A 15,570-nucleotide genomic window follows, 5' to 3' on the forward strand; every position below is an offset into this window, starting at 1 on the left:
CGAATCCTTGAGTCGAGCTCGGAGAACGGGCCTCGATCATATAGTTTGTTGCCCCGTGTCGGCACTGTGGAGGAGTACGTGAGCCTGTCCGGGATGGACCCCACGACATGTGTTGTTAGGTCAACGTTCTAACCAATTGAGCTAACCAACTTAGCCTTGATAATCTTGGCTCCTTCACAATGATATACACCGGTAGATTAACCTTGCTGATACCACTTGATGTCGAGAAAATCGAAGAAAAACAGTCGAAGAAAATTTGTTGGAAGAATGAAAACAAAAAGCTTAAGAAAATAACAGAGAACGAAGCTTGGGATTTGACTTTGCTGAAAAACACATTGATTTGTTTCTCATTATTTAAATAACAATTCTATCTTCAAAATGGTCGCCAACTAAATCTGCCACTTCCTGTAGACATGGCCGTGAGGCCAGCAAAAAATATGGTAATCCATGTATGTCAAATGGTCAAAAGAAAAAGATTTGACTAGCTAATTTGAGTAAAAAACTTCGAGAAAACTAAATAAAAAAAACTTTTATTTTATCTAACAAAAAGAAAGATGAGCATCGTAAGGGGAGCAAAAAACACAAGAAAATGGAGAATCGTGAGGAATCAAGTCATTTGAAGGGGAATGAAGAAAGACAAAGTTTAGTGAAGAGGTATAACCGTTGCCTGACGCAATATCTACCGGTGAGTAGATATGAAAATATTATTATTACTCAACGAAAGAATACAGATTTAAAAATAAGAAAAAGAATTGGAATCGAATGTTCAATCTTCATTGATATTCACAACCTTTAAATAGGATACAAGATACTAAATAATATATAGAAAGAAAATATAAACTAACTAAATCCTAATAAAATAAAATATACTACTATTCAAATTCAACTTCTAATATATTCTTCAAGATTACGAATATCATATATTCCATAACTAATTCAAACTAAAATAAGTTGCACTAAATTCTGACAGCCTCCCCTTAGTGCAAGCCATTTCTCAACGACTCTGAGAGCCTTTACGAAAAACTTCAAACTTCACTTTGGCGAGTGTCTTAGTAAATATGTCTGCAACTTGCTCATTAGTATGTATTTCCTGCAATTCAACATCTTGTGTTAACACTTTTTCTCGAACAAAATAATCTTGGAAGAATTTATTCCCGCTAGGCTTGCGTATGGCCTTCTTAGGCACGCCACCACCTGAATAAGACACTGACACATCATGTTCAATGATTTCCTTCTTAATAAGTTCCACATCACAGCGATTCAATCTGGTAATCTTCTGAAAAGATCTAATTTTGAGAGCATTTGACAGTTTCGGTCTCAAAACAGTCTTCTCTCCAATGGTCTTAAACTTTGAGGCTTCCACAACTATAAAAGCTCCTTCACCATTTGAGTCCACGTAAAGTCCACGCAAAATATACAAAGCATCTACATGGCCAAGCTTCAAGTCGATTGCCTTCTGAAACACTTCAAGTAGAGGCCAAATCACAGTGAGCATCAACATAATCTGGTTTCATGAATATGGTCTCTTCCAAGGCCTTAACGGCAGGATCCAAATTACTGATATGACCCTCCAATGATTGAATCTGAGCCTTTGATTGCTCCAATTCTAATGACAAAGAGTAATAATTCATCTCAACTTGTGCAGACTCATACTCCATACACTGGTGAATTACATCTCTGGCAGACGGCAAAAGCTCTTGATCTTCTGATCCTTTTTTACCACTCAATATACCTGCAGGAGCTTTACATCCTTGGTCAAGGTCCAAGTCATCCTTACTATGATCACCAAGGGCATGCTTAAGCTTCTGAGCGAAGGGACTCATCTTCGTCAGCTACCCAACCATCATGCTCATCACAAGCATCGTCACCATTGTCACTAGATGCATAGTTCTGACTTAAGAGGGTGTCAAATCGATCATCCAAAAGCCGCCGAGTTCGTGGCTTTTCAACATCATCTTTCACATGGTCAACGTCTGCATCCTAAAAAATGTCATCGCCAAAAGATTTGTTATTAACAATATTCTGGCTTCCTGTCGCCTTCTCAGAATCCTTAGCCACACTAAACTTATTATCCGTTGAATCATCCTCCCCTTCTTCACATAAATTTGCCTGAACTACGAAATCCTCCTTCAAGTCCTCAACATCAAAACCAAATTGTGATAAATCATCATCATCAAGTAGTGTAGCTATTTCTGGGTCAGGCTGGGGTAGAGCATTAGTAGCCAAATCCTGCGAATTGGTAGTTTGATCCAAATTCTCCAAGATGAGGAGATCGTCAGCCTCAGAGGGGAGGTAAAGACCGTCAAGATCGTCAAACGTTAGCTCGACAACTTCATTTTCGTCGAATCCCAAATCCAAGGCCGTGGAATAATCAGAAGGGTCATCAGGGGCGACCGAATTGGCATCGGAGAAAAAGAGAGAGTCCAGAGGCAAAATTTGGAGAGAATCAAATTCATAAGCGCAAGTGGTGGAATTAGAATTTTGATCACCTGTAGAGACATCATCTTGATATACGACTGAAGTCATGTTTGTTGGTTGATCAAGAACCTCAATGGTTAAGCAGTATTCCCAAATTGGATCTGAAAAATTTTTACTTTCATGTACAACATTTGCTTCTGATTCCTGGATTTTGACTCGACAATTTGGCTTAATATGGCCTGGCTTTCCGCAACGATCACACATCACTTTTGCCTGACAATCTCGTTTAAAATGGCCTGGTTTTCCACACTTGTAACAAGCTTTAAACGGCTTCTTTGACGACTCCTCACTTCTGAATTGATTCTCATTGCTAGATGAAGGCCTTGAGTGAAAATTCGGTCTCCTTTGATCTTTGACATACAACACACCTTTTAACTTTGGGGAAAACTCGTGCTGCTAGTCATTTGCTTAATCAAGGCTTCCTGATTGGAAAGAAGATTCTCCAATTCAATTACCGTAGGTTGATTTGCCCACCCTTGTATTGAGGAAACAAAGGGCATAAACTCTTTCCGTAATCCACGAATAAGATAACGCCGTAATCGAGCATCACTCACTGACTCCTCAGCATCTAATTCTGAAATTTCAGAACACAGATTTTTCACTTTAAAAAAATATTCTTCAACAGAAAAATTACCTTAAGTTACCATAGCTAGTTCATTCTCTAGAAATTGCAGTTGAGCGGTATTTTTCTTAGTGAACAACTTTTGAAGTGTATCTCATACTTGCTTTGGTGACTTTAAATCACGAACATGATCAATATACTCCTTGCTAATCAAAGTCCGCAAGGTAAACAAGGCTTTTCCACATTTGATCTTCCATTGTTGGCGTAATTTTGCATTATGTGGAGTATCGGCTGGAATTTCTGTGTCATCACTTTCAATTAAATCCCACAAATCTTGTCCTTGAAGATAAGCTTCATGCATAACTTCCAATAACTATAGTTATTGCCAACCAGCTTTTCCATAGCTATACCCTTAGAAGCACTCTCACTATTCATCTCGTTGAGTAATAATATCAAACCGTACCAACTTGGCTCTGATACCAACGGACGCAATATCTTCCACTCAAAAGTGTGAGTAGATATGAAAATATTATTATTACTCAACGAAAGAATACAGATTTAAAAATAAGAAAAAGAATTGGAATCGAATGTTCAATCTTCATTGATATTCACAACCTTTAAATAGGATACAAGATACTAAATCATATATAGAAAGAAAATATAAACTAACTAAATCCTAATAAAATAAAATATACTACTATTCAAATTCAACTTCTAATATATTCTTCAAGATTACGAATATCATATATTCCATAACTAATTCAAACTAAAATAAGTTGCACTAAATTCTGACATTGTCTATTATTATTTTTTTCTTTTGTCTTCCAGATGTAACGAAGCAAAGAGAGATACAGTCAGATACACTTTCTTCTGTATGTGAAACATATTTCCGGATCTTAAGCTATACAATGCAGTCGTTAATGTCTAGGTAAGTTACATGTCAAGCTTGCACATTTGTGTTGCATATATTTGTGTTTTACTTATTTAGTTTTTTCACGTTTTTACTCAAATTAGTTAGTTGAATCTTTTCTTTTCACCATTTGACATAGACGACTACATTGCCATATTTTTAGTTATAGACATACACAAATTAGTTAGCTGACCATTTGACATACACGATTACATGTTAGGGGAGTGACATGTCAGAGTGACCCAGATTTAATTGGCCATTTGGGCCATTTTTATAGTAGAATAGTTATTTAAATAAGTCTGAGAAACAAATAACCGTGTTTTTCAGTCAAATCCCAAAGCTTCCGTATTCTTCATCTTATTTTATTCGGCCCTTTTCTATTTTTCTTCTTCCAACAATTCCTTGGGCAATTTTTCTTTGTCAAGATTTCCTCACCAGCCAAGTTCATCTACGGTGATATATTGTGGAGAAGCCAAGTCTTAGCTCAGTTGACTAGGACGTGACCTAACAGTGCACAGCAGTACATAGGTCTCAAGTTCAAGTAAAAGAAAATACAAAGCATGAAAATACACACATCATGCATATACCCGATTAGGTTTTGAATGAATTAGAAATTCTCGCATCTCATCTATATAGTTTTCATGGGTGATCTTATGAATTATCTAAAAGGCTTGCTTCCGGTGGTGATAATTCTTCTGAGGAACAGTCGCAATGTTTGACCGTCTCTGAGCGTTTTCAGTGTTGCATTGTGGCATTTAAGTAATGAGGGAAATCCTGGATGCTTTGAATGTTGATCTACAAGACTTTTTTTGTTCAGCTATACAATATTGTACTTGAGTACAGGTCTGGGAGATTAGTGTGGAACTCTGAAACAGAGTACCAATTACTGTTTCCTCTAAAACCAAGCCTCGTTAATGCTTGTTCCAAGCATTTGTTTTAATATTTATGCTCTTCATTACAACAAGTTATATGATAATCTAATCTTTTTGAAAAGTCACTGATGGTGCTTTGGGGTCCTTACTATGAAGCAATTTGAATTCCTGTTACATGTATATCCTGATAATTTATCACCAAGGGTGGGCCAATACCTACAATTTCTACTTGTCTGCTATCTTTTTCCTTTTATCATTTCTATTATTTTTCAAATGGGTGACAGGTAACATTCAAGTTTCACGCAGAGATCATGGTGAAGTACTAGTGAAAGCTTTGAAGATAATGTTGTGCGATGATAGACGGCATGACATGCAAAAGGCAGCTGCATTTATTAAGCATTTGGCTACTTCCTCATTATGTTTTGGATCCGCAGAGTCGTTGGCAGGTATCAGAAGCTTCTGAAATCCTTTTAGTTATGAAAAATGCTATCATGATTCGTACTGTTGTTTGACCAAGAACATGTTATGTATGGACTATTTACAGCCCTGGTCCCCGTAAACATCTACTTGATATGCAGAAATATCAGCAATATGCCTCTGATCCAAAATTGAGTGACTCCCTTGCTTCTGTCCTTTGGGAACTTAATCTTCTGTGGGAAGCATTATCATCCAGATGTCTCAACTATGGCTGCTAGCATATCAAGCATGAAAGTACTCAAAATCAAGTATATCCATCTCCACTGTTTCTCCCCAACAGGCACGCAGAGACTTGTCATTGGAACAGGAGTCTTTTATCCCACAATTTAACGTCAGGAAAGTTAACATGTGCAGCGCCATTGACGAGAATGAAGTGAAGGAAAAACTTGATACAAGATTCTCTCTTCTCCGGGACATCAAGGACAATGAAAGATTGAGGACTAAATTGGAGCATGCCACTTCGTCTTTGCAGCTATACGAAGAATACAAAAGGTAAAATAAATAAAAAAAAATCTAAAAAGTCCAGGAATTAATATTTGATTAATTGTTGCAGACCCTCCAAATTTTTTGATATTTGTGAAAGTTCTAAATTTGGGTTCAATTGCTATTCGCAGCAACATGACTTCAGTTAAAACGCATACGCAAGAAGCAGTCTTTGGAACTTGAGCTTGAGCAGGTAAAGAAGAATTTTCAGCAGATAGATATCTATTTGTATTTGTAGTTCATGCTTCATCCATTGGATCAAAATAGAAGTTGATAGATATTATTGATTGAGACCGTGTAGATGACAACCAACCGAGATAAAAGTCGTCCTAATTTTGTCTTATGGCACCGAGTCTTCACCTAATGATTGTCTTCAAGCATACACACAACTCATTAAATAGATCGTCCAACCAACAGCAACAGCAACGGCATGTCAATCAATTCCCGACTTTAATTTTTTTGAATAATGTTGAGCTAACTTTCTTCCCTAGAAAAGCCATAAATTTGTGGTTTAAATATATGGAAGAAAATAAATGTAAGACATGTGAGTCTCTACAGAATCCACATGGGGTTTCTGTGTAGTATTTGCCTGTTCTCTCGGATCTTGGAAGATCGTTTCGCTGTTGAACGATACCATTTTCCTCGCCATAAATTCCTTGGCCTTCACGAAATTGAGGGAGACAAATATACTCGTTTCTTGGATCTAGATGATACGTGAACCAACCAGTAATTTTTAAATTTCAAAGATTAATCAAAAATAAATTTCAAATTGTACAGTACACCCGCCATGTGAGACAACAGCGCAAATCAAGGGATTTCATTTTGAAACTATAATAAATAAGTATCCGTGATTTTATTGGCAGTTTTTTCCCCTCATAATTATTCAACATATTATATTTATAATCACTTTGGTGGCTTCCAAACATTTTCTCTCTATCAATTCCCTTTGCTTGTTAAGGTGACTTGTTTGGAAGCTAAGCACGTTTACATTATTTGTGCCCCAATCCAATAATGCCCTCTCCTCTCTTCTACATTATTTTTGTTACAATCGATGTGACTCCTCATCCAATTATTCATTTTCTCCAACTCTCTCACTCTTTTGCTTGTTCTTTAATCCATCCTATATTGTAATACAAGTGTACAAGATTATGTGTGTGAATGCAGAGAATATATGGGTTTTTATTTCTTTAATTTGACTCATATGCGTTACAAGTCGTCATTATTCTTTTCAAATGTGTGTGTACGTGTGAATCCATGACTTATAATATAATTTTGATGACCATTTATTCATCATATCATATATTAAACACTTGGTATAGTTTGACCCATTACAACTTTCTTCACTAAAATAAAATAAAATGTCAATAACGAAAGCTATTTGGGTGGCTCTTTGATCATCTTATGGTTGCAAACAATTGGTGTTGATCGGGAATAACTTGGGACTTTGAATGATTAAATTATGTGAGATTGATAATAAAATCTCCATAATTTTTAAGTTAGTACATCATTGTTCAGTTTTTATAATAAAATTATAGCTTAAATAGCAGCAGGGGTATGGAAGCATATTGCCCTAAGAAGTTGGAACAAATAAAAATGGTCGAACTAAATGGTCCAACCGAACCAAACTGAAGTGGGTTAACTAAACTTGGATAGTTGGGCATCTTGGTTGGTGGATAAATGCAAATTGCATTAATTATGGGTAAAGTTTAGAGAGTGGGCGAAGAGTTCCATAAATGAATAATTAGAATTAAGAAGATACATAATCTTTTTGTTTTGTTTTGCAAAATTAAAAGAGTGATGGGCGATCAAACCAGCACTGAAACACAAATTGAAAAGGACGATCCTCCTTCCCTCCCACCACACATTTTATAATATTTCAACTAACTCGACCAATAATTGTAAGCCCCAAGATTTTTAATGGATTGATGTCACAACAATCTCAAAACCTATTATCTTATCACCATGATCGCTTATTGTCAGGAAATTAATGAAATTAGAATGTTAGAAACACAATATTCTTGTAGATTCTGATGACACGGAAAGGATATTTTTAAGGAAGGATGTCATTTTAGTTGGGTAAATTTCAATTCTCAAGCACGATATCTACAAGAATATTGATTACTAATTTATCAGGTAACTTCTAGCCCCAATCGCAGATTTTTCTTGAACAATCCCCCATTCGCCGGCTCATTGCCGGAGACTGGATCTCTCTCTTAATTTTAGCGAATATTACTTCGCCTCTGCTTCCTTTCCTTTTGTTTGCTTCTTTTTTTGCCACAAATTGTTGAATAAGATCCTTCGATGTCCTCGATTTTGGCGAATCCAGAAGGCAATAAAAACTAAAAATCTAATGAGAATTGCAATTTAGGTTTCCTCTTCGTTAGTTTTGATCACCACCAAACTACAACATCCACCCGAAATCTTGGAGTTTAGGGATGAAAAATGGTCAAGATCCCCAGTCCAGTTCAACAGCGTTAGGATTGAGAAGAGAAGGGCGATGTAAGAAATATAAAAAACGAAGTTCACTGATTGGTCACGAAATTCGGGTGAAGAAGCTGTGTCCGTAACAGGAGAATGTAGTAATATCCTTGTGGATTTACATCGGAACCAGAAAAAGAAGCTAAGAATTGTTGTCCTGAATCACTCTCTTTGATATACTAGTGATCTATGAGAAATAAAAATCAGAAAAGTATATACAGAAAAATGAAGAACAATCTCTCTAAAAAAAAGAGGAAAAAGGTCCGTCCGTCTCGGGCGACTATGACTCGATAGAGAGATTTGAAAGAAGATCTTGAAGACGGCGAGAATCGTAATCACCGACGCTGAGAGCCTCGAGAACGCGCTCAAAGAGAAGAACATGACAGGGAATATGTAGAACGCCTTTCTGTTCGTAACCGTACTCTTGGGCGGATTTATCGAGGAGCTCGACGAAAACAGGGTGGTTTAGGAGTTGAGCGCTCACGACGAACCGTTCCATCTCTTTGCCAACGTAAACGGGAACGTGGCCTTGCGGCACGGTGGTGGAACGGAGAATACAGGATCGGCGGAGGTTGGTGGAGGCGGAGGAGGGAGAGCCGGAGCGGAGAAGACAGTACTGAGAGGAATCGGCAACGCGAGAAAGTCGGCGAATCAACTGCTTCATGATGATTGATGAAGAATAGAAACAGAGAGAAAAGGGAAATTGAGATTTGAATATGAATGAATTTGAGGGAATTAGTGAGTTTGATTTGAAGAAGATGAAAGAGAGGTTGAAGATTGAGGGAAGAATGGAATAATATATATAGAAGTGAGGAGGAGGTGTGAGCTTGGAGATTGGAGATTGGGAGGCATAATATTAAAATTGAAAAAGGAAAAAGAAGGTGAGGAGAAGAGAGAGATGGATGGTGGGGGAGGTACAGGTAAGAGTACTTGGCTGGTACAATCACTCACGCCACCTTCCCTCCTCTCATTATTAATTATTATTATTATTATTATTATTATTATTTCATGTAATAATTTATTTAATTGAGTTCTTATAGAAAAAGAAATTAATTTTAGACATGGAATAAACTATGTGAAAAACTAGCAATCACTCTTTTTTTCTATAAATAATATACATACATTTTTAATTATACATCGTTTTTGGATTTTAATAATAGAGTTGATACATTTGAGGTACATGTGAAATTTTTAGAGCAATAAAGACAATTAGAAAGGAAAAAAAAAAGAAGACAAAAGCTATATAAATTAGGTCCAAATTGAAATACATTTTTGTTGGATGAAGGAAACAACTAATGACTAACAATTGTATGAACACAACTCAAGGTTAATTTATAATTAGTATTTAAAGAAACTAGAATTATTAAGGGTATGCTTGCCAACGAGGCAGTAGACGGATGTTAGATAGTTTGGAAGATAAATTTGTGGATAAGAGCAGTTCATTAAATTTGTAGTTTGAATTTGAGTGGGAAAAAGATGGTAATATTATTTACCTAAAAAGGGCAAAAAGAAAGAAAAATAAATAAATAATGAGGGAAGACGAAGAAATCAAAAGGACAAGGCAGAAAAAATGGATGATTCTGTAGTGGCCATCCAAGCTAAGGAAAAGTCTGCCTTTTCTTTTTAATTAGAAAAAGATAATAATAATTCGGTTTTACCAAAGGAGAAGAAATCAAAATGGGCATTCAATTATTCCAAAAGCCTTGTGCTTTCGGACGTGGGCAACAATGACTGTTATCCCAAAAAGTAAAAAATAAAAAATAAAAAAATAAATAAAGTTTGGGTTCGTGAGAGTGGTACGGAATTGAGTGCTAAAAAAAAAAAAAAGGCAAAGCATAAAGTATAAGGTGATTCGTAAATGAACATAGGGCTTTTCGGTAGTGGCATTACACAGCAGAGGCACAAAATGATGACCAGGAAATCCACATGCCCAGGGCAGCCTACCTAAGTCCCTTCTTCCTTTTCTTTACCCTCTCTTTCTGGTCCTTGAAAGTGACCGTTTATGGTTTATTATTATTATTATTGAGAATCAAGAACTGGAGATGCTGTTGAGTGGCGTGGACGGAGTGTTGGGACTTAAAAAGACCAACTTCAAGGACGACTAAGATGAAACCAAACTGATTCTACCTTTAATAATCTGAGATGGGTGGAGCCCGGCTTGTTTGCTTGCTGGGAATCTGATTCTACCTTGTATAATTCGCTTCTTCTCTCCCGATTCCCCCAGGAGTTCAACACATAAAAAACTGTAATCAAGGTATCAGAAAAAAGGTTACACTTTTTTCATGTGTTGCCCGCAAACAAGAGCTTCAGCTGGAATGCCCGCAAAAACTACCCTGCATTACCTGAACGCAGTCATGCTAGTTATTATGTAAATGTCACTACTTCAGCTATTATTCAGAGTTATAGTTCCATAATAGCAAAAATACTGGAGAACTGTTTGCATCCTTCTCCAAAGGAGGGAACTAATTAACGTCATCACCTCACAAACAAACTACCATCCAAACGTCCTTCCACAGGGTTGCTTCCCATTTTTTCATTCCAAAACACAAATTTCCTGCCAACTAAATTCAAAGTAAAAACACTCAGTAGTACAGAAACAAACACTTCTGTCACACCCCAAAATTCAAGACTCGGAATCAACGGTGGCACCAACAGACTACGATGAAAGCACATAGAAAAGAGATAAGCAAGAAGATTTTACGGAAAATATTTAGCAATTAAGAAGAAAGAGTTTCAATCAAAACAAATGTTCATACCCCATATACATTTCTTAAGAGAAGGTTATGGGGTACAAAACGTATGATGTAACTATGCATGACTGTACAGACTCCTAAAGGGTCACTCCTCTGTGGCTTCACAACTCCCGAAATGTAAGCAACCTATTTATAGGTTCTTTGTGCACCCTTAACCTGTATTCACGGGCTTTATTTTGGGCTCTAGGAAGTATGGTCTAAGCTCCAATGCTTTTTGAACAGTTGGGTTCTTGCCTATCCAAGTCGGTTTCTAAACTAAAGCGCACCCTTAGGGGTTTGACCAGTTTTCCAATCCTTCTTTTCTATAACTTACGTGGCTTGCCTTACTTATGCAGTGAATGATCAGTGGAGGCACGACCTCACAAGTAAAGCTGAGGTTAGTATGGCTGGATCTGAATTTGTAAAACTCTCTAAACATCATCCGTGGAGGTTAGCTGACAACCCTCCCACGGAACCATACCACCACTAAAATCGGGAGATTGCGATCCCCTATGTGCCGGTCAGCTATTGGGTCAACCCATGTGGTTCCACGCTCCCCGCTCAGGGATGGGTATACGGCCCAGAGGTCCTGTTCAGGAGACCCTAGCTATCTCCACTAGGTCGAGGCACGAATCACACTACCCTATCCGGCTAAGCCTAGCTCGACGATTCCGGTATCAGAATAGAGCCTCGACGCTACGGTATTGGAGTAGAGAAGGAAGTGGAGGTTCTGGTGACACTGTTCACACTGCTCAAGCCCGACGAGCTACCTCGATCGTCCATGGTCAATGTGGTGTCCTACTAGGTTTTCTAGGGCGGGTCTTGATGGCTTAGACACGAATTCACTCCTCTCCAGGGTTCTCGCTCAAGACCTCTCAAAGCTATCGTGGTCTGAAATACTGGGGCACGGGCCCACTGGCCACCTTTTGTGATCCTAATTGCACCGTCTCATGGAGGCATCCTGTTATAGATCTTTGTCTAGCCTGATTAGTCTTTAGTGCCCTACTCTAGGCTCGTTGTTTCTTCCTATTCTCAACCTAACCTCAACAGGAAAGAAAATACAGGCAATTACACACTAGAGTTAACATGCAACCGTTCGTGCAATATCTGTTAAGGATTATTGAGAGTGAGTCCCACATTGGTTAATTTAGTTGAAGATCATGAGTTTATAAATGAGGAATACTATCTCCATTGGTACGAGGCCTTTTGGGGATGCCCAAAGCAAAGCCACGAGAGCTTATGCTCAACCCTAAACTTAACCATGTCAATAGAATTCTCAAATATTGAACAAAGAATTGTGAGAGCCTCGATTAAAGGGAGACTTATAGTGTACTTTGTTCGAAGGGAGGATTGTTGAGGATTATTGAGAGTGAGTCCCACATTGGTTAATGTAGTGGAAGATCATGGGTTTATAAGTGAGAGGTATCTCCATTGGTATGAGGCATTTTGAGGGAAGCACAAAGCAAAGTCATGTTCCTAACAATATCATACCACTGTGGAGAGTCGTGATTCCTAACCATATCAACACGCATGCTCAAAGGATTATTGAGAGTGAGTCCCACATTGGTTAATTTAGTAGAAGAGATCATGGGTTTATAAGTGAGGAATACTATCTCCATTGGTACGAGGCCTTTTGGGGATGCCCAAAGCAAAGCCACGAGAGTCGTGGTCCATCAATAGTTTAATAGCATGCATGCTTATCCAAGCAAATCCTACAAGTACTGCTCGTGAAAAATTTAAATAGTTACATGTCTTTCTGAGCTTGATCTTCTTACCGAAGAAGGTTCCAAAGTTATGAAATTTTTTTGATGGGGTCCTAATTCACATAAGAACAAAGTCAGTATCGAGCGAAAAACTAGCAAACCGAGGAATTTGGAGAACTCATGCACGCTGCACGCGTCGGCCACGTGCTCTGGAGGTCGCTAAGCCGAAGCTTTGTGCAGTCACAGGTCAGGAACGATCGGGTTGGATGTGGTGGGGGTCGTTCGCATTTAGATTGCATGGCGTCGGGTCACGTGTGGTTCTTTGGGTCGAAACAGGCTGACCTGGATCCATGCGTCTGACGCGTGTTGACTAGCGGGCTGGACGTGTTTCTCTAGCCGTCTTCTGCCACATGACACCCACAGGCTCCACTGCGCTCCTCCATGCGTTGGGCGACGAGTGGCGGTTCTCTTCTCTCTCCGTGTGTTACGATTTTCCAGGTGTAATTTAATGCAAAACAACTCGGATCCACTTGGTTTCTTCACCAAAGTAGTAGAGTTTTAGTCCACTTACGTCGATGTATTTTTCTTAGAATTTTTACTTAATCTCACGATGAAAGACGTTCAAAGTGATGAAAAACTCATTTTTATATTTTCTTGACTGAATCGCCCCAACTCCGATTGCAATCTGACTTCCGTCCGATTTTCTAAGAAACCTATGCGGATCCTCTTTTAGTTATCGCTTCACATATTCAAGGCCTATTTCTCAAGAAATTCTTCCAATAACCATAACGAAAAGGTCATAACCGTACCTTGAGGAGTTTTTGGTTTTCTTGATGGGAAAGAGTGACTCCACCACCCAAATCTCTCTTCTAGCACCGAGAGGAGTCCCTATTTGGAGTTTTCTTGGCTTGGGCCGAACTCCGATTTGGGGTGGTTTTTGGCTTCCTCTTTCTTCTCCCTTCTAAAACCCTAGCCTCCTTCTCTTTTTCCTTTTTATTTTTCGTTTTATCTCAAGAGACATCAATCCTACAATATACTTCCATGAATATGTGAAAAAGAGGTTGAAATTATCGAAAGATATTTCAATTCATGCATTTTAAGGCTTATTTACATAGTGGCTAATTACAGCCATAAAGTATAGGTAATTATGGTCATAGAGATTTCATTTTGAAGCTATATATAATGTCATATCTTATTTTTGTAAGATAGACTTGGAAAATATAATAAAAGAAACTTTTGTGCTTTCTTGAGCCGATGGTTAAGTTTATTTGCAATTCTACCTAGTTTAGGTAAAGGGAGTGATCTAGTTGGTTGTTTCTTGCTTGTGGGGTGATTCGAATTTCAAAAAAGTGTTCTTACCTTAAAATATCTAATCAACAAAAATCATTCAAGCCAGACATGATCGATCTTGCTTGTAAAGTGATTTGAATCTTGAACAAGTGTTCTTGCTGAGATATTCGATCAATAAGCTAATCTGAATCTTACTCTCTTTGTAATGATTTCATACCATTGGTATTAGAGCCCTTGGGCTGATTCCATATCATTTGATATTAGAGCTTTTCCTTGGGCTGATTCCATGTCAAGAACCCTCAGGTAGTAGGGGGCAAAATGACCATCTTGTCCCTAGGTTGACTTTGACCGTTTTTTTTTTCTTCTTTCTCCACAACTATCCTGAGCATGTTTTCCCTTCTTCAACGACTTGAGTTTCGGTCTCCTTGGCCTACAATAAAATCTCATAATTTCTTTTTTTAATCTTAAGGAGGGAAGCAATGGAGCGTTTGTACCTATTAAGCTCGGGTGCTACAACTTTACATTTAGCCATCCAAATTATGAGATAAGTTGTTCATCAGCCGCAAACTATTGGAAGTCTAACTATACTCTCTAATCGATTTTATATTTTTTAGCATATTTTCCACCCTGCTCTGATCTATTATTGAGTTTATCTTAATCGTATTCCTATCCCTTACCTACAAAGCTATCTGCTTGATGTAGAACCCACATGAATATCTCATATGCAAAATATTTTCAGTTACCACCATCATTTCAATAGCTAAGGACAACAAAACCTCCATCTATCTGATATCGTCCACTTTAGACAAGTCTTCATGATTTTGTTTTTTTGTTCTGTCCAAATAGATTATGGAGATACTTGTTCTGACTTATATATCTAGATCACTCCCTTTTGTAGCCAATATGAGACTTTGTTTGCATTCCTAACATTCAGACCATGGTTTGAAATGCATATGAAAGGATTGCTTACCTGCCCTTGTATATCCCCACTTCCATAGCAAAACAATTGCATCCAAAATCACTCCACAAATTGGGCTACCCACGAGGTAAGCTGCAGTAGAGTACAAGGAACTTTTATCAACATAAATGCATGAACTACTTTTCCAAGTAAATAGCATATGAATAATTGGTAGAAATTACCAGAGTTCTACATGATTCAATATTAGTAGAGCATATCAATCAGCCACGTCCAGCTTCATGTACAAGGACTCAACCGCTTATATGGTGGCCAATAGCTTGATATTTGAGCGAGACAAGTACTACCAAGGAGGATAGAGTCCAAAAATGGCAGCCCCAGCAGTGCCAACAGGTTCGGCCTAATATCTATGTCCTGGAAGAGAAGAAATGATGCTCCACCAAGAAAAGAAATCAAAGCATAACGAAAGCTGCCTGAAAGACCCCACTTCTTTGGATCAACTTGGACACTGGAATAACACGGGGGATCAGGAAAATTTAAGTAAGTCATAAGTTGAGTATGAATAATAGATCCATTCGAAAACATAAGCATTGGCAAAATTGTGCCAATGTGCCTGCATTTTCCAAAATGAAATAAATTCACATGGCAGAGACAGTAAGGGGGGGGGGG

At 38.0% G+C, this 15,570-nt stretch overlaps 1 protein-coding gene, 1 long non-coding RNA gene and 1 pseudogene across 4 annotated transcripts in view; 1 reads left to right on the forward strand and 2 right to left on the reverse strand.

Annotated features, from left to right (window-relative positions):
* The first annotated feature begins 3,852 nt into the window (after positions 1–3,852).
* LOC111437045 lies at positions 3,853–6,123 on the forward strand (annotated as a pseudogene).
* Positions 6,124–7,827: 1,704 nt separating this feature from the next.
* Positions 7,828–9,087, reverse strand: LOC111437047 (auxin-responsive protein SAUR71-like). The gene has a single exon (XM_023074876.1). It carries the CDS (start codon positions 8,922–8,924, stop codon positions 8,541–8,543), a length of 384 nt encoding a protein of 127 aa, XP_022930644.1. The 5' UTR covers positions 8,925–9,087; the 3' UTR covers positions 7,828–8,540.
* A 1,009-nt stretch (positions 9,088–10,096) lies between these two features.
* Positions 10,097–15,570, reverse strand: part of LOC111437048 — a 6,484-nt gene continuing 1,010 nt past the window's right edge. Inside the window, exons 2-4 of one of the 3 annotated variants that reach the window (XR_002709380.1) lie at positions 15,126–15,409; positions 14,956–15,036; positions 10,097–10,593 (exon numbers count right to left, since the gene is read on the reverse strand). This is a non-coding gene — a long non-coding RNA (uncharacterized LOC111437048). Of the gene's footprint in view, positions 10,822–14,955; positions 15,037–15,125; positions 15,410–15,570 lie in introns of all 3 variants that reach the window. The other 2 variants (XR_002709379.1, XR_002709378.1) reach the window with 2 other exon arrangements.

The sequence above is a fragment of the Cucurbita moschata genome, unplaced genomic scaffold (assembly GCF_002738365.1).
Source record: "Cucurbita moschata cultivar Rifu unplaced genomic scaffold, Cmos_1.0 Cmo_Scf00062, whole genome shotgun sequence".
Classification (NCBI taxonomy): domain Eukaryota; kingdom Viridiplantae; phylum Streptophyta; class Magnoliopsida; order Cucurbitales; family Cucurbitaceae; genus Cucurbita; species Cucurbita moschata.